General features: G+C 38.7%; 1 protein-coding gene across 1 annotated transcript; it reads left to right on the forward strand.

Annotated features, from left to right (window-relative positions):
- Positions 1-1,337: 1,337 nt before the first annotated feature.
- LIPN (lipase family member N) lies at positions 1,338-16,038 on the forward strand. The gene is made up of 9 exons (XM_058542680.1): positions 1,338-1,445; positions 2,069-2,186; positions 4,365-4,563; positions 6,382-6,491; positions 8,894-9,030; positions 10,823-10,969; positions 12,411-12,482; positions 13,023-13,094; positions 15,343-16,038. The coding sequence occupies exons 1-9, from the start codon at positions 1,338-1,340 to the stop codon at positions 15,574-15,576; spliced, it is 1,197 nt and encodes a 398-aa protein (XP_058398663.1). The 3' UTR covers positions 15,577-16,038.
- The last annotated feature ends 10,795 nt before the right edge of the window (positions 16,039-26,833 follow it).

The raw sequence follows: 26,833 nt of genomic DNA on the forward strand, positions 1-26,833 counted from the left end.
GATAATAAAAGTACCTACTTCATGGAGTTTCTTTGAGGTTTAAATAAAATACATGAAACATTTAGAACAGTGCCTTGTGGAAGATAAGCACTCAATAGATATTAGCTATTATTAGTTTCAGAACTGTTTTAAATTGTATAACATTTACAAATATAAAATTACCTTCAAGCAGATAGCAAATATATGAAAAGCTCTTTAACTTTAAAAGTAAATTCTGAATTTCTAGAAGTCAGTCATTAATTAGTTACAGTAAAGGCTCTCTGATATTACTCTCTTGCTCATAGATTGAGAAAAATAGTGAAAGAGCTTACACTGTGCTTTGTGCTTTATATATCACCTAATCCTCCCTACAACCCTATAAGGTAGGTTACATATTATTATTATTATTATTATTATTATTATTATTATTATTATTATTATTATTTTGCTGAGGAAGATTTGCCCTGAACTAAGATCTGTGCAAATCCTCCTCTATTTTGTATGTGGGTCACTGCCACAGCATGGCTGATGGGTGGTCTAGGTCTATGTCCAGGATCTGAACCTATGAACCTGGGCTGCTGAAGTGGAACACACCAAACTTAACCACTACACCACAGGGCCTGGCTCCCATATTATCTTAATTCCCCCAAAAGGGAAACCAAGAGACAAGCTACTACATAACTTGCCCAAGGTCAGAAATCTTGTTGGTGGTGAAGCTGGACTTCTAACTCAGGCCGTTGGACTGGAGCACTCAAACGATGAGCACTCTACACTGTGGTGATGTTGGCCTGTGTTTGAAGAGATATGGTTTTCAGCCATGCCAAGGAAGAGAGTTTGCACATTTAAATGTGCAAAATTTGCCTTTGAGTGTTCACAAGAGAAATAGTCACGTCATTGGACACTGATCGAAAGCTTATATGTTTGACTGAAGCTTCATTGTTCATTGTTCTTGTTTGTTGTGGGGGATGCTGGGCTGGACTAGAGGAAAACTCCATTTTTAGCTTTTACCATGGTATGGAAACTTGTCCTCTGAATCTTTAGGTATTCTGGCAACTCACAAGTGAGCAAAGACTTAAAATAATTGAAAAACTTTGGTTAAAATAAAACAAAAAAATAAGCCTCTGTACTAGATTAAATTCATTTCATTTTAAGAACTAGACAAGGTCAAGGCAGTTTCTATGTGAAAAAATAGATTAATAGTATTTATAGTCAGCTTACTGTATTTGCTTCTTTCCATATTCTCAGCTTTCTAGGGGTGTTAGTTAAGTTTTTATTAGGGTGTTATTTTCATTTCATTAATCAACTTTGATGTATAAAATTAAGCTGTGATTATTAAATGTTTTATGTCAGGCATTCTCATGATGTGGCTGTTTTTAACAACAACCTGTTTGATTTGTGGAACGTTAAATGCTGGTGGATTCTTTAATTTGGAAAATGAAGTGAATCCTGAAGTGTGGATGAATATTGTAAGTCATGGAAAATTCCAAAGACTATCAAAAGAGCAGATTAATGGGTGGTGAGATTATTAAAGATTCTGTTATAGCAGAAAATATCTAATAAGAAAACAGATAAAACAGGTGATTTTTAACATTTGTCCAAGAGTCAAGCTAGATAGATCTGCTCTTTTGGCTTAATAAATGATACTTTTTAGTAATGAAAAGCGGAATTGTATTTTTTATAGACAACCTCCCCTTTTAAATTTATATTTTTAGAACATTAAGAATTTATATTTTAAGTGATCTGGATGATATATATGACTGCCTTCTACCAGACTATGGTTTTATTATCTTCAAACCAAGAGGGGTCCAAAAGACAATTAACTTGAAAAAAGAGTTTTGTCAGAAGAATGGGTCAATGCTAAATATTATCTCCACCCACCCCACCCAAAAACAGTTTGCCAATAGCAGACATTTTCTAATATTCTACTTATTTTTTATCGACATTTTACGTAGTAAATTAATTTTACAGTTACCTGGGGCTACAGATTTCAGATAATTCACCCCAATAAGCACACATCAGATGCATTTTTCTAGTTCCTTTTGAACCTTCAGAGAAGATGTTTACCTATGCCTGTATTTTCACTGGGCAGAGTGAAATCATCACCTATAATGGCTATCCCAGCGAGGAGTATGAAGTCACCACTCAAGATGGGTACATACTCAGTGTCAACAGAATTCCCCATGGGCGAAGAGATGCTAAGAGCACAGGTACAAGATGCATCTCTCCTGAGAAAGTGGACTGTGTATGACTGAAATTTACTGCTGGCTATTCATTGAGAGTGACTGATTAATCAAAATTGGTTTGAATTCTGGATTAGTCTTTTTTTTTTAATTGCGGTAACATTGGTTTATAACATTGTATAAATTTCAGGTATGCACCATTATACTTCTATTTCTGCATAGATTACATCATGTTCACCACACAAATACTCTTTAAATGATTAATACGAAGTCTCATTCTTTTCCAATTCTCTGAAGACAGACAAGAATCTAAAAATACAAAGGGCAAGACTGATCTTGCTGGCTACAACCAGGCTTGCTTGTTAGTCTGTACATGCAAAGGCGGAGACTATGTCTTGTTAGCTCATTACTGATCTCTCATGTGGAAAATTGCTGTATCCCAGGAAAGTGGATTTTTACACTGTTGGAAAGAAATTTGCTGGATTGTATGAGTTGGCTGTGGAGTACCCCCAAAGAGTCTCTCCTGCCCCCACTAGAATCAATAGGCCTCCCTCTGTAGGGTAAAAAATCAAATTAAATGACAGTGGCATTTCTGAAACTTTTTCCAGGAAAGAAAACTTTAACATTCACATATGCTTTGACCTGAGGGACAGGTGGTTTGTGGAATGAAAGAGCATGGTGTTAATAAGGCTTGAATCCTAAAATGAGGAGCCAGCAATGCAAAAGCAGAAGAATTACACTCTTTAAAAGGGGAAATATAGCTGAAAAGCCTCTGAAGAGGGAGAGAGAAGAGGACGCAAAATATCTGGAAAGGCTTGGTGGCAAATCATTTACCGTGTTCATTCTACTTCATCTCTCCCAGCATCCACATTCAGAAGCAACTAAAATCATGGTGTTACACATTTTCTCCCTCTAAGAAAGAAATTTGTAATTTAGAGTTTTGGAATGAAAAATGGGAGTGGGACATGGGGAAGGTTTCCTGAATGAATTTCAGATAAATAACAAGTAAGTTTTGCATATAAGTCCTACTTTAGGATATACTGACATGAAAAAGTTATTTGTTGTTTATCTAAAATTCAAATTTAATAGGGCATCCTAAGTCTTTTGGTTAATCTTTGTTTTCATTTTTTGCTAAATCTGGCAACACCAAGCATGGGGGAAAAGGAGCTATGAAATATAAAAGGAGAAGGCTTTTACAGGAAAGGTTTTGCTTAAAGAGGAAAAATTTGGAGAAGATTTAGAATTTTAAAAAAACATTTGTTAAGTGTATTGTTGTAAAAGCTTTACATTAATTTAAATCAGTTAAACCTCCCAGGAACGCTATGATGTCACTACTAATAATAGTTATCGTTTTACAGATGATGAAACTGAGGCAAAGCAGATTATGTAACAGGCTCAATGTCACACAAATAGCAAGTGACAGAACCAGGATTCAAATCCAGGCAGCCTGAATCCAGAGCCTGCACTCCGAACCATGAAATTATAGTGCCTTTTCTGAACCTTCCACTCGGGTTCTTCCAAGCTCCCTGAATACTCTTTCCTTCGGGAATTTGAGAGATGGCAGAGGGATGTTAAGCTGCTTTTACAATTATAGTTTTCAAATGCTCTCCAATGGGCAGAGGCTGGGGATTTGGTTAGAAGCTTGACGAAGAACTGGTGATTGTCCATTTACACTCACCTCCTCTTCCTCCCTGGAAGAGGCATAGGACTCCATTAAATGTGGTCACTTCCATGTCTTTGCAAGTCAAACCCAGGAGGTGTGTAAATGTGAATACATAGATCAGAGAAGTTACCAGCACACGTTTTAGCATGAAACAGAACTGGGCTTGAGTCCTGGCTCTGTAGCTTGGTAGCTTGATGACCCCTTGGGAAAGTTACTTAACTACCTTAAGGTTCAGTTTTCACCTCTGTAAAGTGAGGAACTTCAAAATAGTAGCTACTTTATAGAGTTATGGTAAGAATTTAATAAGATCATGCGTGTCAATCAGTCAGCATAATATCAGGCACAACGTATGTGATCAAGAAACTTGTTATGTGATTATAATGCCCTATACTAATGACAAGGGGGAAAGTGAATCCTGTTTTTGGTTTTTGCTTTTTCCAGTGGCGTGTGAGTGTGTTTCTGCCGTGTTCCTGAGATGTTCTATTTATCATAAATTAATCTCTTGTTCTCTCTCTCTCTCCCCCGTTCCTCCCTCCCTCCAGGTCCCCGGCCAGTAGTGTATATGCAGCATGCGCTGTTTGCAGACAACGCCTCCTGGCTTGAGAATTATGCCAATGGCAGCCTTGGATTTCTTCTAGCAGATGCGGGTTACGACGTATGGATGGGAAACAGTCGAGGGAACACTTGGTCAAGAAGACACAAAACACTCTCAGCGTCTGAAGAAGAATTCTGGGCCTTTAGGTAAACTGTATCTATGAGAAGTCCTGAGGAAAGTTGGAGACAATTTCTTTAGATATAATAGTGTGGATGATATTGATAATAATGTGTGATACTTAGAGTCATAGAGCTCCTTGTAGTTTCTACTAACATCTCAAAAGGGAGAAATAGCAAGAAGCTTTGATTTGCACTGATTCTCCCACAGCCTAATTATATCATTTTGACAAGATCATTTTAACATACAGTTCTATCCAATACTGTACTTTATAAGTATGTCCCGAGGGACAGCTCAGGAAATTCCTGTGACCAATGCATGCACTCATTCAACCAATGTTTATTGAGTACCGACTATACGCACTGTTCTAGGCCCTGAGCATTCAAGAGGGAACTAAGTCCCTGCCTTCAAGAAGCTTATGTTCATTCTAGTGATGCTATTTCAAGTCTTTTCTCTTGGGCAGACAGTTTTGCAAAGTTGATGTGTATCAAGTACTATATTTTACTTAGAGAAACTGTGGCTGAGACAATATAAAACACCATTTTCAAAAAAACTCCCATATGGGCTCTTTCAAACCTTGTTAGTGAGCAGTGGAGTGAATCTTTTGATGTGCTGATTGCTTCTTTTGGTGACAGTGCTCTCTGCTGTCACCAGAGGATAAGCTGATGCCTGCAATGGACATCCTTTCTCAGCCTAAGCTCCCTGTAGGTTTGCAAGCCTGGTGCTGGAACAGAATCGTATCAGGAAATATTCAGTCCTCACTGACAAGTTCAGAGGAGAGGAAGGGTGGAATAGATTGCTAGGGTTAGAGGTTTTGGGCAGGGGCAAGCATCAGGAAATATTTTGTGTCCTCGGTCTTTGGCTGGGAGCTTGGAGCTCGTTTACTTGAAGGCATCACAACAATTCTCTTATATTTGGGAGTACCAGTCTAGAGATTTCCTCACATGTTCTTTTAACAAACAGGCCTCTAGCTCAAGGTATACCTGAGTCAACTATATGTTGACTAGGCCTTTTTGTTCTCTTGTATTCATGTTGGCTGAACTGGTACTATAGGATTTTGGTATATATTGATTATATCTCTTATGGACAGAACTATTGATGATAGCAACATCTGATTCAGGGCCTACTAGCAACCAGAATCATTCCCTTAATATTATCCAACCCCTACAGCAGCCCTGCTTTATAGCAGGCACTATCATGTTAATTTCAGAGATGAGGAAACTTAACTCAGAGCATTTAAGCAACTTAAAGAAAGTTACTGAATCATGATTTACAACCAGTTCTGTTTCCAAAGCTGGATATTAAATGGTCCTAAGAGTCTTGACGTCCCCTGGGAGAGTCTGAAGTAGAGTCAGGCAAACCAGACGGGGAAAGGGCAGCAAAAGAAACACAAAGGAAAGGAATGAAGAGGAGGAATGATAGGACTGAAATTTAGATGGGGTGCACAAGTCTTGAAATCATTCCTGTTACTAGAAAGTAACACATATATAAATGCAACAAAAACTACAATAGGAGGAGGGAGGGGGATGAAAAGGATAATTAGGCACATGTGTGTGGTGATGGATTGTAATTAGTATTTGTATGGTGAACATGAGAACATGATGTAATCCATGCAGCAAGAGGAGGATAATGATGTACACCTGAAATTTATACAATGTTATAAACCAATGTTACTGCAACTTAAAAAAACACTACAATAGGATACGTGTAATTGGATAAATAATGAAATACACATCAAATAAATGGACAGCACAGAATTCTGTGTGTAAAAAATAAGTGGGCAAATGTTCTGAGTTTCAAACTTAGTTTTAAACTAAGTGTTTATAAGCCCCTGTTTTATTTTGCAGTTTTGATGAAATGGCCAAGTATGATCTCCCAGGAATAATAGACTTCATTGTAAACAAAACTGGTCAGGAGAAGTTGTATTTCGTTGGACATTCACTTGGCACTACGATAGGTATGTTTACTAGGCTCAACGTTTTACAAGGGTCAGAGTCTTACAAGAGTTCACCTTTAAATTCAGACTGAGTAACTGCTATTGATAATGCCCTTAATTCTCTGTCCTCTGCTAGGCACATAACCCCTAGTGCCCCAAGTGGCTGTGAACCTGAATTCCAGAGACTGTCAGTATGTAGTGCAAATCTGCCCTCCGTTTCTGGTCACAACAGCACATTTGTAAGGGTGATGTAATTTCCCAAGCATATCATGTGCCCCAAATCCAAAGAAGCATTTCCAAAAAGTAAGTTTCTAGATCCCCTCTGAGCTGAAAAAGTAAAGCCTAATGCCACGAAATATCCCTGAAGAGTGATAAGTATGCATCAAGCGTTCTTTCCTCACAACCTACGCAGGGTTTAAAAAAAATAAAAGAGAGGGGCTTATACTTATATTTGAACAAATTGAAAAGATATGATCACTTTTTTGGAGTTGAAATACAAAAGCTTCCTATAATACACCAACTGGGCTTATCTATTCAGCATGTGATTTAATATTTATGGAATAGCAATTAAATGTATACACTGTGTAGAAATATTTTTAAAAGTCTAAGACCCCGCTCTTTTAAAATGTACTTCTTAATTATTTCCTAGATCTTTTGGAAAGAAATTAATAATCTAGCTCCAAATAAAAATTTACAGAAATCCCTACCTTTAAAAATGTGAATCCGTTAGTGATCTTCCACGAAAATTTCCTATTTTAAGAGATTAGTTATGTGAAAATGCAATATTTTAGTTTGGGTGAAACAGTACAAGACACTAAATATTCTTACTGTGGTCTCATTATCAACAGCAAGTATGTATTTATCAGTGCTCTGTACTGATAGGCAGCTGACAAGTTTGGAACAGGCAGTGAGCACCGGAAAGCATATTCTAAAAGAACATCAAAGAACTAAGAGGAGACTCCTCCAAAAAACTGCCACTAACAGACAAATAATTATAATATCACAGCTAACACTTATTGAGCATTTACCATGTTTATGACCCTATGTTCAGGACCTTTCCCACAATACCTCTCTCTAAGCTTTGGAACAATCCTACCACTATTATTTCCATCTCATGAAAGAGAAAACAGAAGTTCAAAGAAATTAAGTGGATTGCTCAAAGTCTCTTAGCACATAAGAGACAGAATGCAGATTCAAACCAGGTCAGTTTGATTTCACTAACGGGGTGCTTGGGTACTGTGGAGAAACTGTAACGAGAAGGAATGACGATTAAGGTCAAGAGAAGTGAGTAGGACTTAGATACACTCTTATATCTGATCTGCAAAAAAACGTAGAAAATTTGATAATCAGTGTTCTGTGTTGCATTAGGGCATGAAATTTTTCAGTGAGCACTATTTGCATTTTGGGCAGAGCAATTTTTGTCATGTAGGAGGGACCCAATCTTTGCATGGCCTCTAGCAGTTCAGGCCCCAGCCCGCTAAATGACAACAGGACTCTGCACTCAGTATGGTTACTAAAAAACTCACCTCCATGCATTTCCAGACACTTTCTGGGGGAAGTATTATGTTAATACCAAGTCAGTTCTTCTCTTTCTGGCCAAGACGGTTTCAATGTTTCAACAAGAATTTCAGCAAAAAAAAAAAAAAAACCCTCTGCTATGGCTAAGCGCGCGAGCGCGCGCGCACGCGCGCGCACACACACGCACACACAGTGGAGGGGGCCCAGGAAGGCACCTTGGGGAACCAAAACACACAGATACACCACATAGCCTGTGTGCTGCTGATCTCCACCCTCATCGTCACAGGGCTAGAAATGGGTGCAATACTTTTGCTGAAAGATCAGAGCAAATGGAGACACCTGGTCCTTACTGAGACCACAGTGGACCAGGGGAAAGCTCTTTCCCTCTTGGGAAGATTCTGAAGAATTGGTAAGCATCCAGTGAAGCACTGGGAGCAATGAAATCTCATTCCGTTATGAGAAAGAAAAACCGTGGAATGACTGGATGATACTGCAGAAAGAACCGATTGGTTTACCTCCCATGAACTAGTTATTTACTTCTGGAGGCTCTTTGACTGATTCTGGAATCTCAGAGTTGGGGGTAAAATGACAACATTGCCAGCGTTTACCCCATGATTGGCAAGTGAGGTTGTCCACAGTTCGATGAGCAGTAATTGATTCAGCTGCTTATCCGTCAATTCCCCCAACCAAGTTAAATTGTCCAGAATAAGGGGAAAATGGAGACTTGAGAGTAGAGAGGACCGAAGGCAGATTATCTTTGCAGAACAGCTCAAAAGAGTTTCCAAGTTCATCCCCTAGATCATTGCAACAGAAGGATTAAAATGAAGAGTCCCACTTCTGTTAGTAGAATCAATGCCTAAGTATTTCTAATTTTTACAAGATTGTCTTGTCTCCTGTTCTCTCAGGGTTTGTAGCCTTTTCCACCATGCCTGAACTGGCACAAAGAATCAAAATGAATTTCGCCTTGGGTCCTGTGATCTCATTCAAATATCCCACGGGCATTTTTACCAGTTTTTTCCTACTTCCAAATTCCATAATCAAGGTAGGCTCCTCCTTTCACCAAAATGTATCTGAGGATCTCATTTTGGATCATAGATCCTTATTATTTTAAAATCTATTATGAAGTAAAAGGGAAATTTAGATGAAATCTGTAGAAGCCAAATTCTGCAACCGTGTGCTTGCATGTGTGTGTGCCCATGTGCATTGTGAGTGTACCACATTGTCTACGGTTCCCATATACACTTTATTACACTCAGTCATTAGCAGAACTGAGTATATATCAGAATCTCTAGCTGAGCTGAGCTCTATGTGTGTATAAGGCCTGTATAAGGTCCTGGTTCCATTCTTGTTCTACTGGGAAGGTCAATGAAATTACAATGTCCACATGGAAGAAGTTTTTTGAGTTACATTTGATTACTGACATCCTTGATTTTGATGTTAGGTAAGCTTGAATAATATACCGCTTCCCATGTGGGAGCTTGTTCTAATTTACTAAAGCTAAGATTCTAAAGCCTAAATGTGTTACAGCTCACTTATTCATTCAAATATTTATTGATTGTTTTCCAAGGGTTGGAAAAGTAATTTTATTGCCAATTGTGGGTTCGGGATTTTATCCAATGAAAGGGTTTTTTTCCCCACTTTGCTTTTTGTTTCTCTAAAAATTTCACTGCCACAATGAACATAGTATTTTACCAAGATTGCCCTTTAAATTTGGGGTGAAGGATAAAATGTATTTGAGCCAAAATGAAGTCAAGGAGATCCCAATCACCTACTGTGATTAGGGTATCACAGTAATTCATATCCAAGATGAAGCCCTGGTTTGGCGTGGAGTGGTGCAAATGAAAAGAGTATATATATGTATATCTGTGACCTAACACAAGGAAGAATTTCTGTAGGGCCTAATGATTGCTTTGATTCTGGTTTTATTGTATTGTTTACTGTAAGCTCAAATGATATAACTTTCCTTTTATGTGGTTGCCAGTTCTGCTTCAAGGTGTTTGACATCAGTTAGTTTTAAATGTGTTCTGTATTTGGGCAAAGTTGAGCAGACAAACCAGCTAAGTTAAATTCAGAGATGGACACATCTATCTCTAAATACACCAGTTTTGCATATGTATTGCTCTGCCTACATAGGTTGCGTCCAAGACAAATACTGGTCCTGGTTATCTCAGTTTTATATCTCCTACTGTCAAGTTTCCTAACACTTTAAGTCCCATTCCCAACCCTTCCCATTATTTCATAACATCTGTTGCCCCCAGAAGCTCCAGGCTTCCCACCAGAGACCCCCTCCCAAGCTTACTTTCCCAAGTCCTAGAAGTTTTAACCATGCTGCCTTCCATGACATCATAAATTTTTGTCTGTCGAGTGGCACCCTCCTTTTAGTACACCATTCTCTAATTTTCAGCTTCAGAGCTGGATAATCTGGCACACTACTAGAAAGATGATGTGTACATGAATACTAGAGAAGACTCTGCTTTTTCTTCCCACTCAAGGAAATATTTGACCTTATGGAGAAACTGTTCTATTTTTCTTTCCAATTAATGAGAAATAAGAAATATTGGACATCAATGACTGGACAGAATACAGGGTAGCTTCACGATGGAGGAGATAATTTGGGGTTGAGGGTCCTTACTGCAATCTCTTTGTAAATTATGTTTGACGATCTTCCCTGGGTAGAGCTGGATTCATAATTAATAACTTTTCCTGAATTATTTGACCAAAATAGCAAACACAAATACAAATATATCCCCAAGAATCCTCACTCCTGGGATGAAGGGAATGTCAAGAAGTCAGAAAATGGTTCTTCAAAAGATAATTATTTTTTATTTTTACAGGGTATGTTTGGTACCAAAGGTTTGTTTTTAGAAGCTAAGACAAGGAAGGTACCTTCTACAAAAATCTGCAACAATAAAATACTCTGGGTGATATGTAACGAGTTTATGTCCTTATGGGGTGGATCCAACAAGAAAAATATGAATGTGGTATGTATAATGATTATGAGACCATTTGATGTTTTAAGGACTTACAGCTTTCCTTTGATTCATTTTGATGAATCAATTATACTGCGTAAATTCATGTGATATTCTAAATGCTGAAAGGTGAGGATTTGCTATGCTAGAAGATTAGGTATTGAATAGACCATGAATGTGAGGACTGAGGAAGGGAAAAGACAACTTCATCCTTCCATCCCTGGTCAAACTTAGAAGAATTGATGTTCCACAATGAGTGGTAGTTTCAAGTGTTCGTAATCAGCCACCACTTAACTACAGTTAATTTGAATTTACAATTAATACAGTGCATTCAAAAATAAAATCCGAGAAAAGATGAGAAGCACATACAAGCATTTAACTCATTTCGTGTGTGCCTTTGCTTGTTGACCTCACTTTGGCCTCAAATAAAACTCACCACTTACCCTGAAAAATACAAGACAGAATGGAATAGAGATGGAATCCCTTTACTATGAAGAAGCAGCAGTCCTGTTTTATCAACTCTTTGTTTCCTGTTATTGAGAATTCAATGAGGAGGAGGAGGAATTTACATTTGCAGACTAGTGTGGCTGAATAGTTATCTCTGCTATTCCAAATGGCAGCCTATACGACTGTTATAGTGAAGGTAGTCCCAAGATAATTTACTCCACCAGCCCACCCCACCCCTGTTCTTTAAGAGGCTAAGTTGTGTTAGACTGAAAACCATGAGGCACCATTGTTCAAAGCCTGCTTATTCAAAAGTAAAGATTGTTAGTAATTTCCTTGATTAGTTTCATTATATTCTGAGACAGAAGTATGACTGCTGCAGTATCCCTATAATTTTTCATCTCTGTAATGTTTACAAAGATTGAAGTACAGTGCATATGGAAGTCATTGGTTTTCAGCTTTTCTCTTGCAATATTTTATTTTGTCCTCACAAGAGCCCAGCAAGTTGGTAGTATGATTTTTAGTAGGTTCATTTAATAGACGAAAAAACAGAAACTCAGCGATGTTAAATAACTTGCTCAAAGTCACAAAGCTTATAATTAGCAAAGTTAGGGCCTGAAATTCAGGTTTTCTGATCTCCTGATCTGTGACAGTGCACGTCCGTGCACGTGCACTCACCCCCAACCCCCACCCCCACTTGCAATAGCACCTTTCCCAGTTGCTTTGCTCCATGATGTCCATTGTTGCTTCTTCTACTTCAAAATAAGCAAGTTATCCCACAGCTTCAGAGCTGGTTCAGGTTTGCTCTGAAGCAACCCATGCAACTAGTCAGTTCACTCACATGCAAGTGTCTGATGTGAATTTCTATTAATCTAGATGATTCTGTCCCACCATTTTCAACACCCCAACATTTGTTTATTAATGCTTAGCATAATTGTTCTCTGCTTCTGAAAGGCATAATTTATTTCATCGGGAGATTATTGCTGTAACGTGTTTTATTTCCCTTCAGAGTCGAATGGATGTGTACATGTCACATGCTCCCACTGGATCGTCAGTACAGAACATCCTGCACATAAAGCAGGTAGTGTCTTTGTCATGGAAAACCACTCCAATCCTGGCTTTCATTATATATGAAAGGACAGAGTTAACAGGCCTTCTCTAAGAAACTTAGCAGCTGGCTTCCATTTTGTCCTTGTCACCATCTTTATGCTTTGATTTCCCTGGATTTTAAGAGAAAGGACAAAGTATGATGCAGACCAAGTAGGCAACATAAATGAGCGCCATCTTAAGTCAGAGCTTGTAAAATAGGCTTTGAGATGAAGCAAGAGGTAAATTGGGAAAGCCTCAAGAGAGCTGAGTCTTTCCCAGAGAGAGAAGCATCTGAGATTTGACTTCCCCTAATGAGTGTGGGTTTTCCGTTAGCTCTTCCTTCCACCCAAAGGAGACCATTGCTTCCCTCCAGTTTACCATGCTTTTCATAGTGGCAAAAATGTATTTATATACTTCAGGTGGATCCAAAAGCCTTATTTTCTCCCCAGTGTACAGTGTTTTTCTAAGATTTGCTGTTAGCAATGATGATTCTTACTCTGAATATACTTTTCCTAAAAAACATTTATTTCAGCTTTACCGATCTGATGAATTCAGAGCTTATGACTGGGGAAGTGAAGCCACGAACATGCATCACTACAATCAGGTGAGCTACTCAGAATGACCTGAGAAGGGTGGTTTTGAGAAATTATAATAAAAAATTATTTGAAAATCAGGGTAATCCTACCTGGAAATTGGTGGCATTCACACTGAAAGAGCTTTTTAAAAAATATCTAATTTTAGGGCCGGCCCCGTGGCTTAGCGGTTAAGTGCCCGCGCTCCGCTACTGGAGGCCAGGGTTGGGATCCAGGGCGCGCACCGACGCACCGCTTGTCCGGCCGTGCTGAGGCCGCATCCCACATACAGCAACTAGAATAGAGATTTGTTGTTTATTTTTTTCTCGTCCTCTTCTAAACAGCAAATGTTAAAGTGGTTATCTTCGAGAGGGGAAGAAAGGAGGAGGGAAGTAGACGGGCATGAAGGAAGAAAGGGGGCTCTCATTTTGGATTTTACATACTTCTCTTTTCTTCCATTATTTTTAATGAGTATATTTATATATTGTTTACATTTACAGGAAAATGAAACAAAAAAATCAAACACACACTTAAGACCATTATAATCAAGTTTTTTTTTTCCAGCTTTATTGAGGTATAACTGACAGAAAAAACTGTAAGATTAAGTGTACATTGTGATGACATGTATGTGAGAGCGTAAATGTCCTTAGAATTTATCATGGTTCACTGGTCCTACTCAGCTCCAGGCCAATTCTGTTTTGTTTGTTTGTGATTTTAAATATTTTGAAGATAATTTTATTACATTCTAGTCCTAACAGTTTGCCCTCTCCTTAAGTTCCCAGCACAATCTCTATTCTCACTTTGTGTTTTATCGAGAATAAGGGGATGAACCCATATAAGCACCGGAAGGGTAGGGATCTCTTCTGTTTTGTTCACCTATATTTTCTGACCTGGAAGAGTACTTGGCTTTAATGGGCCCTTAATACTTATTTGTTGCATGAATGAAATTTCTTAACTTCCCTCTTATCTACCTTAAAATGTCTCTGTCCTTTTGATTCTCTCCTTCCTTTCTCTCTCAGAAAATGAAGGTCCTCTGATTTTCCAAGTTAGCCTGGTCTTGTGTCTTTGACCCCATCTCTTCTCATCTCCTCTTCCCTCTGGCTCCTTTTATTATCTTAAATGAGCTCCTGTCTCTTACAAAAAGCAAAAAAACCTTCCCTCAACCCATAAAGTCTATCAAATCATGATCTATCATTCTGTTTTTATTAACATTTTTTAATATTTAAAAGGGCTGAGTATCCTTCTTCCCCTCTTCCACTCACTCCTGAACTCTGGAAAATATAGTTTTGGTCTTCATCTTTCTATTATAGCTATTCTATTTAAAATCACCAGTGGCTTTTAATTGCCGAATTCAATTGCCTATTCTCACCTTCAGAAATATGTTAGCTAGTTACCACAGTCTCCTTTTAACTCACTCCTCTAACTTGGACTTCCTTAATGCAATGATCTCTGGTTTTTTTCCTTCCTTTTTGATTGCTCTTTTTGTTCTCGACTGTAGCTGTTCTCCTTCTACCACCACCCTCAAATTGTCAGCATTCTCCCAAGATTCTTCACAACTCTCTCCCTTTTTTGGAGAATTTAGCTATCCCCATCGCTTCAGTTATCCCCTTCCATGGACATCTATATTGCTTGTCTAGATTTTTTCAAGACCTCCAAGGAACACCATTCTCAAGTCGCCCCATAAACTGATGCCCATTCAGTCATCCTAAGACAGAGCTCTGAGAAATGACCTTGCCTTGTCCCTGAAACTTCTGAAAGATGTCAAATACCTTAGCCTGGCATTCAGACCTTAACTGTTTGTCTCCAATCTTATTTTCTATTGTATTCCCTCCCATATTTTGTTCTTTGGGTGCACGGGAGAGCTTGCAATTCCATGGCATACACAGCTCTTCCTGCCTGCTGAGAAGCCCGCCTACCCTCATCTCTGTCTGTCAAAATCCAACTATACCTCAAGAGTCATTTCAAATGACTCCTTTTCATGCGAAGCCCCAAGTTGGAAATAATTTCTTCTTTGTCTTCACTTCCATTGTATTTTGGGAGTGTTTTATGGCATTTAACATACCCTACTTTGTATACAAATGTTTGTTTAGCCATCTTGCCTTGCTCCTCACAAACTCCTTGAAGATAGGGACCATTGTGTGCTTTCTTCCTATTTCCCTCGTTGCCTAACAGAGCTATGGTCATTATAGGTATCCATTTGGCAGCCTCTCTACTTATTTGAATTTAGTTGTTGCTATGAGGAACTTCCTCTCATGAATGCCCTTTCTTTCTCTTCCATAGAGTCGTCCCCCACTATATGACTTGACTGCCATGAAAGTGCCTACTGCTATTTGGGCTGGTGGACATGATGTCCTAGTAACAGTCCAGGATGTGGCCAGGACACTTCTCCAAATCAGGAATCTCCGTTACTTCAAACTATTGCCAGATTGGAACCACTTTGATTTCATCTGGGGCCTCGACGCTGCTCAACGGGTATATAGTAAAATTATAGATTTGATGAAGGCATATCCCTAACTGCAATACATCTACTTTTCAGTTAAAAGTTGCTCTCAAGTCCTTAAGACACTTTGGGGAAAATACTAAAGAGCAGTGAGGATACTCCTGCATCCTCTCCTTGTTGCTGTTGGTGTTGTTGAGGTGTTCCCTTATCACAGCATCCCAACTAGGAATGATTTCAACTGTGCTGCTCTTTCTCTAAGAAATGCCCACATCTGAAATCTCAGAATCTCTTCCTCTCAATCAGGGCTAGGGCCTCTTTTTCATCCAAGGTAACCTAGTAAGGTCTTCTCTACTAAATGTACACTTGGAAGAGGAGTTAAAAGAGGCTTCTTTCTTTCCTATTTCAAGTACAGGCATACCTCATTTTATTGTGCTTTATTTTATTGGGCTTCACAGATACTGCGTTTTTCACCAGACCCTCCACAAGCAAAAAAGTTATGACTCGCTGAAGGCTCAGATGATGGTTAGCATATTTTAGAAACAAAGTATTTTTTAATTAGGGTATGTACATTGTTTTTTTTAGACATAATGCTATAGCACACTTCATAGCCTACAGTATAGTGTAAATATAACTTTTATACTGCACCGGGAAATCAAAAAATTTGTGTGACTTTTTTATTGCGATATTCACTTTATCTGAATTGGTCTGAAATCAATCCTGCAATATATCCAAGGTATGCCTATATATATAGTGGCTTCATGCAAATGATACCTGCTCCCCAACCCCATTTTCAAAGGATTGAACATAAGCATAGGAGTGCTGGCCTAGAGAGAAAGATCTTTCAAGGCAGCCACTTGGGCATGTATTTTGAGTGGCTATTATGTTGTGGCTTGCTTAAAATCACAATTAGGTCCTTAAGACCTAATTGTCATTATGGTCATTATGGTCATCTATAAACAAGCCATCAAATAAGGCCTGACCCACATCAAGTGTGAAAAAAAACAGCAGAATGGAGAACTAATATAATTTAAGTATTCCAGGTGCTTGTTTTACTGTTAAAAGCTAAAAAAAAAAAAAAAGGAGACAAAATTGGGAATGTCTAGAATAAGCTGGATTAATAATTATTAAAATTACTTGCTATAGGTCACTGTCTGAAAAAAACATTAAATTAATCAAGTTTTCTGATAGCAAGTTAGAGCTCATTGACAGTAGGCGACAGTCTTAAGTTATAACACACGAGAAATAATTCCCTCTTGTTTTGCTCTAAAGATAAACTAAACTGATCAGCCATTATGTCTTCATTATCAAAGTTGAATTTATGCTACTGTGTTTGTACCCAAGTGACAGTTAAAGCAGCCTAATTTAGAACCAGTAAGGGAGGCACTAGGAAGATCCAAAGTCTTGCTCTATTTCAGTCTCTTAATGATGCCAGACGTTGATTCTAGGATTTAGTACAGAGTTCCAAGAGTAGCATGAAGTTTTAATGTCAGTTCCTGTATTCCTGAATGCTGTGAATGTGGAAAAGTCCTGTACTATCTATGAAGATGTAATTAATGAAAAACTGTTTATGATCCTCAAGGAATCATAATAAATTACACATATACATACTTTCAACAGTTTATTTTAACTTAAAGTGAGTAAATGTAAATTAGTTCACTAGTATTTGCAGGTAGGACCAAGGTCTTTTGGATGTTGGGTACCACATAGTCACTCTTCAATAAATAATCAGTAATTCATTACTTCTAACTTTTAGTTTTAGTGTCTTTAAAATGGGATGAGAATTTTAAAGCACTTGGGAAGCAATTTTAAGTGCAAATCTTTCTATATTTTTATAATTTTTATTTACCAAGACTAGACTACCTAATTTCATCACAGTTTTTAGTGACTAAATTTTATTGAGCTTTTCCAAAGAGTACAACGTAGTTTTCATACAAGCAATACGTTCTTTTTTTAGTCACATTTAATCAAATTAACCTCAAATCATTAAATAACTTAACTGATGTAATGAGTAGAACAGGCATAAATAAGTCTGAGGACAAATATCTAACTCTCAGTAAGCATACAGCTCAACAGGAAGGAGTAGAAGGATGCGGCTGTACTAGATTAGCCCACTAGTGATGAACATTTAGGCATTGGGCATTAGTTAATATGTTCACAGAGAGAAAGGGCATTAGTTAATATAAGAATCTGCTTAAGTGGAGGTCAGTTAAGAGAACTCCTATGGCATATGTCTTATTTGGCTATTGCTACAACAATGCTGTGAAACAAACAATTGTGAACAACTCAATGGCTTACAACAGCAAATATTTATTTTTCATGCTCACAGGGTGGCTCTGCTTTAGACTGAGATCACCTGGACTTGGCTCAAAGCTATGCGTTGGGTCCAGGTCTGCCCTACAGGTCTCTCTGTTCTGGGACTGGCAGCTATCAGGATTATGTTCTTTATACGAGAGACTGCAAGAGCACAAGAGGGCCAGCTAAATCACACCAGCATATTCAACCCTCTGCTTGCTTCACGTCTATTAGCATGCCTTTGGCTAATGCAGATCACGTGACCAAGCCTGACTACAGTGGGGTGAGGTGGTCTGCTTCACCTATAGTGGGAGGCCACAAACCACATGGCAAAGAATAAGGATATAAAATGCTATAATACAGGAGTGCAGAATTGGGGAAAATAATACATTCTACACACACAGGCACAAATTCAAAAGGTAAAAATAGAGAAGAAAATAAAAAGTAAATCTCCCTCCTTCCCCCAACTCCTGGTCATACAGTCTCCCCTTCAAAGACAACTAACTCCTACCAATGTTTTAGTGTATTCTTCTACAGACTATACCATGCACTTTCAAATAGATCCATAGATATTCATTTAGTTTTTTCACCTAAATGTACCATTCTATACATACTTTCCCACATCTTACTTTGATCACTTAATATATCTTGGAGATGACTCCCTATCAGCACATATGGAATGTTATTAAAGGCTACATGGAAATCTATATTAACAGAGATTTAGATGGATTAAGATCTCTTGTAATTACACACAGTGCTGTAAACCATATTGTACATAGTGCTGTAAAACATAAACAATATCACTTTAGACTTTATAAGATATCATTTATACCTATAGGATAAATATCTTTGAACCAGAATTGATAGTTCATAGAGCAACTAGAATTTTAATTTGGATGAAAATATTTTTAACTTTGCTGGGTGACATAAAAACCCCACCTCTGCCAATCTTCTGTTTGAAACATGCCACCATCTTAGAAACTGAGCAGATAAACACAGTTATAATGTCTATGTTCGAACCATACTAGTGACCATTGATAACAACTTTTGTATGACATCCACATGCAGGTTAAGTTTTCTAGCAGAAGGGGTCAAACAGAGTTTGTTGCTCTCTCTCAATGAGGCCCAATGTTCATGACGCCGTGTCTCCTGTAAGAGTTAAAGAATGGAAAGTTATTGCTGTGTCCTTCTCAAAATGAGAAATATGGGAGAAAAATGACAATACCTCCTGAGAATGCCTGGCAAATGCAAAGCAGTTCTTGTAGGCAGTCGCCCTCTGGTCTCAGGCATAGTGTAGTCAGCAAGGTAGAACCTTTGCACCTCAGTGTATGTGGCCATCTGTTAGGGGCTTCCATTTGAAGATAGTGAATACAGCTTTATTACTATAATGCTGCCATAAACAGAACTCTCATAATTCACACTTGGAATAATTAGAAATGTATTATTTCTAGGTTTAAACTCTCAAAGATTTTGCACTCTATTTTCTAAGAGATCCCCAGTATCATAATTTCTTGTTTACTTGCTTTAGCCCTTCCCCCAGGTGAGAAGCTCCCAGATGGCAGACACTATCTATGTCTGACTATATTCTCAAACCTTACATAGTCTCAGCCTGCACACAGCTGTTGCTCAAACATAATTTGTTAACAGAATAAAAGTGTTAAAGAACAAAATTATTAGAATGGATTCCAAATATTAAAAAAGTTACTTACTTAGTAGTAAGAATGACTTCAGTAGCAGAAAATCTACTAGTTTCAATCACTGTTCCAAAAACGTTATCTTAAAGCAGACTGACTATGAAAGCTCAGAGAGATGATAACGGATTTTCTTTTCAAGCTGATTTGCATTAGTCTTTTATTTGTGTTTAGAGGCATCTTTGCATGGGGCCATCTGCAGGTCTTTGTGAACAGTGAGATAGATTGGGCAAAAAATAAATAAGTTGTTATCCTATTTGATATGTAAATCTAATTCAGTTACAGTTTTTAGTGTATAGCATGGGGCATGGCAAAGTTTAAAAGTTCAAAGGAGAGTTGAGATTCTTTTAAGGTCCTGTGTAGAAACTTCTCTTATTTCTTTAGTTTTATCGGTTGCTGTGGCAATGAGGAGGGTATGGATTTGGCAGGAGGACCTGCAACTTCTTTGTGAAAGCTTCATGACCATCCTGGGCATGTACTAGACACTCCTATCTCTCTAAGTACTTCACATAAGAAATCCAGGAAACTCTCCTTAGTTTCTTCCAGGCAAGCAATCTCTTCCTATAATCTTACCCAGGGCTATAGGGTACGTGGGTTCTTGGACCCACAATAGAACACATACATGCAATCATCCTCACTGCAGCAGAAATCAATTGTACAGCCTCTACAGATCAACTTCATTTTATAATGACAGGGAGGCTTCATAGTTCAGCATGCAGTGCCATCTTTTCAGGCTTATTTTTTGAGGTGTTTAACTATTCCATAAAAAACTGACAAATGGGAGCACCGTGAGTTTAAGCTAGAGATGGAAGCAGAGACCAGACTAGGTGGTGTCTAGTGTTAAAGGTTTTTATTTCTTCACCCTAAGAGCCATGAGAAGCCACTGAAAGATTTTACGTAAAGGAAACTCAATCCCTGTATTTTGAAAAGATCACTCTAGCTGCTGTGTAGAGAATGGATTGGAAGGGACCAACAAAGGATTCTGGGAAAATCTGTAAATCTAACCAAGTCACCTGAGGCAGGCTGTGCCCCTCCTACAGTGTTCTCCAAAAGAAATGATTCCTGGAGCCAGCTCAGTAATAGTGCCCCGTTCTGCTGGCAAATCCACAAGCTGCTGACTCCTGGAGCCATTCTCCCCCCAAACTAGCATTCATCAATTTAAGGTACATGTAATAATGGGAGACAGTGATCACTATGAAAACCACGCAGTAGTATAGAAAAATATACGTGATATAATGTTATGTAAATAAAAATGGTACAGTTCTATGATTTTAAATATATACACATATAAAAACAATTATATACCTTACCTTTATTAACTATAATACTGAAACAATATAGTGTGTCAGAGTAGTAACATGATGAGTGACTTATATCATTCTTTTAAATGTTTTATATAGTAATAATATAACTGCTACAACAAACTGTTGAAAAAGATAATTCAAAAAATAACTTCAGGTACACATGAAATCAAATGTAAAGAAAAAAGCTACAGGGATCAAACTTTCTAAATTCAAGATATATTACAAAGCTACAGTAATTAAAACAGTATGGTACTAGCATAAAGACAGATATAGACCAATGGAACAGAATAGAGAGCTCGGAAATAAATCCATGCGTGTAGAATCAATTGATCTTTGACAAGGGTGCCAAGAATACACAATGGAGAAAGGATAGTCTCTTCAAAAAATGGTGTTGGGGAAATATCCACATGCAAAATAATGAAATTAGACCTTATCTTATACCATATGCGAAAAACAACTCAAAATGGATTAACAACTTAAATCTGAGACCTGAAACTATAAATTTCCTAGAAGAAAACACAGGAGAAAACCTTTATGACATTGATCTTGGCAATGATTTCATGGATATGACACCAAAAACACAGGCAACAAAAGCAAAATTAGAGACGTGAAACTGTGTCAAACCAAAAAGTTTCTGCACAGCAAATGAAACAACAGAGTCAAAAAGTAACCTACAGATTGAGAGAAAATATTTGCAAACTATATATCTGAGAAGGGGTTAATTTCCAAAATATATAAGAAATTCCTACAACTCAAAGGCAAAAAAACCAGTAACCCGATTAGAAAATAGGCTAAAGACTTGAATAGACATTTCTCCAAAGAAGACATGTAAATGGCCAACAGATATATGAAAAGATGCTCAACATCACCAACCATCAGGGAAATGCAAATCAAAACCACAATGAGATATCACCTCACACCTGTTGGGATGGCTATTATCATGAAAACAAAAGACAACACGTGTTGACAAGGAAGTGGAGAAATTGGAACCCTTGTACACTGTTAGTGGAATACAAAATGGTGCAGCCGCTATGGAAAGCAGCATGGAGGTTCCTCAAAAAATTAAAAATAGAACTAACATATGGTTCAACAATCCCACTTCTAGATATTTATCCAAAAGAATTGGAATCAGAATCTCAAAGAGAGATTAGCACTCCCATGTTCATTGCAGATCTATTCACAATAGCCAACATATAGAAACAACCTAAATGTCTATCAACAGATGAATGGATAAAAAAAAATGTGATACACACACACAAATACACACATAAACACAATGGAATATTATTCAGCTTTCAAAAAGAAGGAAATTATGCCACGTTCAATAATGTGGATGAAACTTTAGGACATTATGCTAAGTGAAATAAGACAGTCACAGAAGGACAAATAATGCATGATCCCACTTACATGAAGAATCTAAAATCGTCAAATTCATAGATGCTGAGACTAGAGCGATGATTGCCAAGAGCTGAGGATAGAGGGCAATGAGGAGTTACTAATGAATAGGTATAAAGTTTCACTTACACAAGATGAATAAGTCTAGAGATCTGCTGTACAACATTGTGCCTATAGATAAGAACACTGTATTGTACGCTTAAAAATCTGTTTAGAGGGTAGATCTCATGTTAAGTGTTCTCACTACAATAAAAAATTATCAAGCTATACACATATAATGTGTGCATTTTTCCTGTTATGTATGTTATATTTCAATAAAAAGTATTTTTTAAAACTCTAAGTTTTTCTGCTTTAAATCAATAAGCTAAGAAGTACAGAAGAAAAGAATGCCCCACTCTTACCAATACCACTACTTTTTATACTTTAGCTCTGCATATGCTAGCAAATATATTTAGTAATAGCTTATTCTTTGCTAAGAGTTCTATATGAATGAATATTTCATTTAAAACTTATAGCCCTATGAGATAGTACTATAGTCATCTTCATTTTACAGATGAGAAAACTGAGGCACAGAGAAAAATGAGGCAAAAAAGCCAAATTTGCCTAAGATTGCACAAGTGAAGCAATCATGATTTTCAACCAGGAAATCTGACATCCAAACACTCACACAGCAGCATATACCTGTAAAAGTGTGCTCAAATGGTATATGTATGACCATGAGATACCATGGCAAAAGTTCATATTTGTATTACCCTATGCCAAAATTACTTGGAAAATTAAGGCAGGAGATGGGAAAATGATTTTTTGTTGTTGTTGCAAACTCTAATGTCAAGGTGAGATTAGTAGATAAAACTACCATATGATCCAGCAATCTCACTTCTGGGTATATATTCAAAGGAAATGAAATCACTATCTTGAAGAGATACCTGCACCCTCATGTTCATTGCAGCATTATTCACAATAGTGAAGACATGAAAGTAACCTAAGGATGAATGTAAAGAAAATGAGGTTCACAATGGAATAATATTCAGTCAGAAAAAAGAAGAAAATTCTGCTATTTGAGACAACAAGGTGGATGGACCCTAAGTGTGTTATGCTAAGTGAAATAAGACAGAGAAAGATAGTGTATTATCTCACTTATATGTGGAATCTAAAAACCTCAAACTCATAGAAACAGAGAGTAGAATGGTGCTTGTCAGGGGCTGAGGGGTGAGGGAAATGGAGAGATGTTGGTCAAAGGGTACAAACTTTCAGTTATAAGATGAATAAGTCCTGGGGATTTAATATACAGCACGTGACTATAACTAACAATACTGTATTGTGTACTTGAAAGTTGCTACCAGAGTAGAGCTTTTGTCACCCACTAGGTGTCTCAAGAAACTCAAAGGTGGATTTGGAAGGATTGTACAACCTGGCCACTCTGGAAGGGCCCATGCTCAGTTCTGGCAAAATGAGAGCAATCTCTGGTGACTAGTCAGGGGTCAAACTCCATCTGGAGATTGAATCTCATCTGGAGTGCACTGAGTCTGTCTAGGTGTCAAATCCCCTCTGGAGATTGAATCCCATCTGGAGTGATGAGGTGGGGGTTTGAGGCCCCTTGAGGTCACTGAGTCTGTCTTTGTGCTGTGTCTGTGATCAGAGGAGGGGTCCCCTTGGATGGAGTTAAGCCCTTCTGGAGCTGCTTAGCCTGTTTTTTGTTTGTTTGTGTGTCTTTGTCGAGGATGCTCGTCATAGCATTTTTGTCAAGGACGTTCGACATCAATCTTATTTTTCCACGCTCTGGCTTTTATGGACTCCTAGGTTGTTTTTTTTTCCTTACTCCCCTATCAGTGGTCGCTGGGTGCAATCCAGCCTCCACCCATTTTATTTTCCCTTTAAGGATTTAGTTACATGGCCTGGGTCTAGTTTCAGTCTATTAGGGTGCTAAACATCCTCTGGGCACAAGCTTGTGACACCTGTGTCCCCACTAACAGTTACAAGTAGCTCCCGGGAGGTTGGAAACAGACCATAAGAGAAGGTGCTAGAATATGGCAGGAGCAAGCTCCATCCTGGAGGAGAGCCCATTCGGCTGCATCCTCCAGAAATGGGAGGTTTTCGGGTATTCCCCATTGACCCACGAGCAGATGATCTTTTTATGTAACGTCACCTGGCCACAATATTCACCGGAAGATGGGGAAAAATGGCCAGAAAATGGGACCCTAAATGTTAGCACCATACTACAATTAGATCTATTTTGCAAAAGGACAAGGAAATGGGAAGAAATCCCGCATGTCTAGTGCTTCATGGCACTATATCTAAATGAAGGGTTCAAAGTTGAATCTAAGACTTCACAAATACTTCCCACATTACAAGATCTTTCTGAGGAGGAGGACCTGCTCCTCCAAATCAGGAAACATGGGACTAAGGAAAGCCCACTTCAGAGTCCACCTTGCTCAGATACTCCAGCTTCGGCGCCACTGCTAGACCAGCTGGTGAGCCAGAAGAGACCCCCACCTTATTCCTCTACCTCACCTCTGTTTAATCTGGAGGCTGTAACAGGGCCAAACGCTTTAGTGTCCCCCTAGAACAATCCCTCTACAGGGAATTGGACTCTCCAACAAAGACCCTTCATCCTCTTCTTCCAGATAGTACGACTAGATTAGGAACCAGTTACAAACCCGGGATATATCCACTAAGACAGGTACCTGATGGTGAAGGGAGATTTTTTAATGTGCGCGTCCCCTTTTCCACCTCTGATCTGTATAATTGGAAGGGACACACTAAAGGATTGAGGACTGACCCAGAGAAATTCATAAACCTGATAAAGGTATTCTTCTCCACTCATAATCCAACCTGGGCAGATATTCAAAGCCTGTTAACTACACTCCTCATGGCTGAGGAAAATTCATCTGTTCTGTTAAAAGCTAGGGAACACGCAGATGATGAATATGACCCAGGATCAGACATTCACAGGCCTAGTGAACAGGCTGTGCCAGGGACTGACCCTGGGTGGAATCCCAATGATCCTGATGATCAGGAAAAGCTAGGATATTTTTGGGGTTCGCTTTTGAAAGCCATGAAAATAGTAAGCCAGCCACCCCTTAACTGGTCTAAATTAAGAGATGTCCAACATGGCCCTGAGGAAAAGCCCTCCGCCTATTTTTCAGAGGCTGCAGGACTGCCTCAGGTGATATACAAATTGGGACCCCAAGGCCCAGGGCAGTACAGTGCTTCTTAATACCTGTTTCATATCTCAAAGTGCTCCAGACATCCGTAGGAAAAATCCAAAAGTTGGCTATAGGTCCTGATACTAATTCTGCACAATAGAGGCTGCATGTAGGGTGTACAATAACTGGCATGAAGCTGAGAATGAAAAGAAAGACAAGAAAATGAAAAGGCAAGCTGCCCTGTTAGCTATGTGTGACCCTCCAGTCTACTCAAGGTAACTCAAGGGAGAGAAAGAAGACACCATGGGTGAGTAACCCTGGCCCCCACCGAGGGACTGGAAAGCCACCAACAAAGTTGGGGGCTAACCAGTATGCGGACTGCAAAGAGGAAGGGTGCTGGTGGCAGGCTTGTCCAAACTGTCCCCATAGAGGGAAGGGATTGAACAAGACCAACCCATGGCAAATTCCCTTGACTACAGATGAGATGTGATAGGGCCGTGGGGCTCCTCAGTTGGCTCCAGGCAACCAAATCCTCATCTCCCCTGAGGAGCCCCGGGTGACGTTAACAGTGGGAGAAGAGCATGTTGAATTCTTGCTCAATACTGGAGCTACATTCTCAGTGCTGAATACCCAAAAGGGAAACCTTTCAAAGAGAAAGTGTGACATAAAAGGAGTATCAGGTAAAGGAGATACCAAAAGGTTTCTGGACCCCTTGACCTGTGAAGTGGGATCAAAATTACTGAAGCTTTCCTTTCTGTATGTACCAGAATGCCCTGTTCTCCTTCTAGGGAGGGATATACTATCTAAGTTAGGGGCCTCAATAAGCTGGGAACAAGATAAAATAGAGATCCAAGTGCCCAAAAGTCGAGGAGTTGAACTTATGGCCCTATTACAGGATACATCAGCCCCTGAGAAGGAAGAAATTCCCCTCAATGTTTTAAGCTGAGTTAACTCAAAAGTATGGGCACAAGGACAGGTGGGGCGAGCAGCCAGTGCCACACCAGTAAAGGTAAAATTGAAGCAGATAGATCACTGGCCCTGGGTAAAACAATACCCCTTGGAGCCAGAAGCCATAAGAGAAATCCTTCCTGTAGTTAATAGGCTTTTAAAACAGGGATTGATCAGGCCATGTATATCCCCATGGAACACTCCCATTTTACCTATTAAAAAACCAGGAACAGGAGAATATAGATTTGTTCAGGACCTTAGGGCTGTCAACGAGGCTGTCCGAGACATACATCCTGTAGTGCCTAATCCATACATCCTGCTAGTTAACCTCCCTGGGGACAGCAGGTTCTATAAAGTACTGGATTTAAAAGATGCTTTTTTCTGCATCCCATTGGATCCTGAGTCCCAGGAGATATTTGCCTTTGAATGGAAGGACCCAGACTCCCACCAGAAGCAACAGTATTGCTGGACTGTCTTATCCCAAGTGTTCAAAAACTCTCCCACTACCTTTGGGGAAATCCTAGACCAAGATTTAAGGGAACTAAAATTAAAACA

Source organism: Diceros bicornis, chromosome 6 (genome assembly GCF_020826845.1).
Source record: "Diceros bicornis minor isolate mBicDic1 chromosome 6, mDicBic1.mat.cur, whole genome shotgun sequence".
NCBI lineage: Eukaryota > Metazoa > Chordata > Mammalia > Perissodactyla > Rhinocerotidae > Diceros > Diceros bicornis.

What these genes read in the sequence shown, in the direction of transcription:
- LIPN (XM_058542680.1), top strand. Translation starts at nt 1,338, where the DNA reads ATGATGTGGCTGTTTTTAACAACAACCTGTTTGATTTGTGGAACGTTA. An exon ending in TTCCAAATTCCATAATCAAG is followed by an intron (nt 9,031 to 10,822) that starts GTAGGCTCCTCC and finishes TTATTTTTACAG; the next exon opens with GGTATGTTTGGTACCAAAGG. An exon ending in ACATGCATCACTACAATCAG is followed by an intron (nt 13,095 to 15,342) that starts GTGAGCTACTCA and finishes TCTCTTCCATAG; the next exon opens with AGTCGTCCCCCACTATATGA.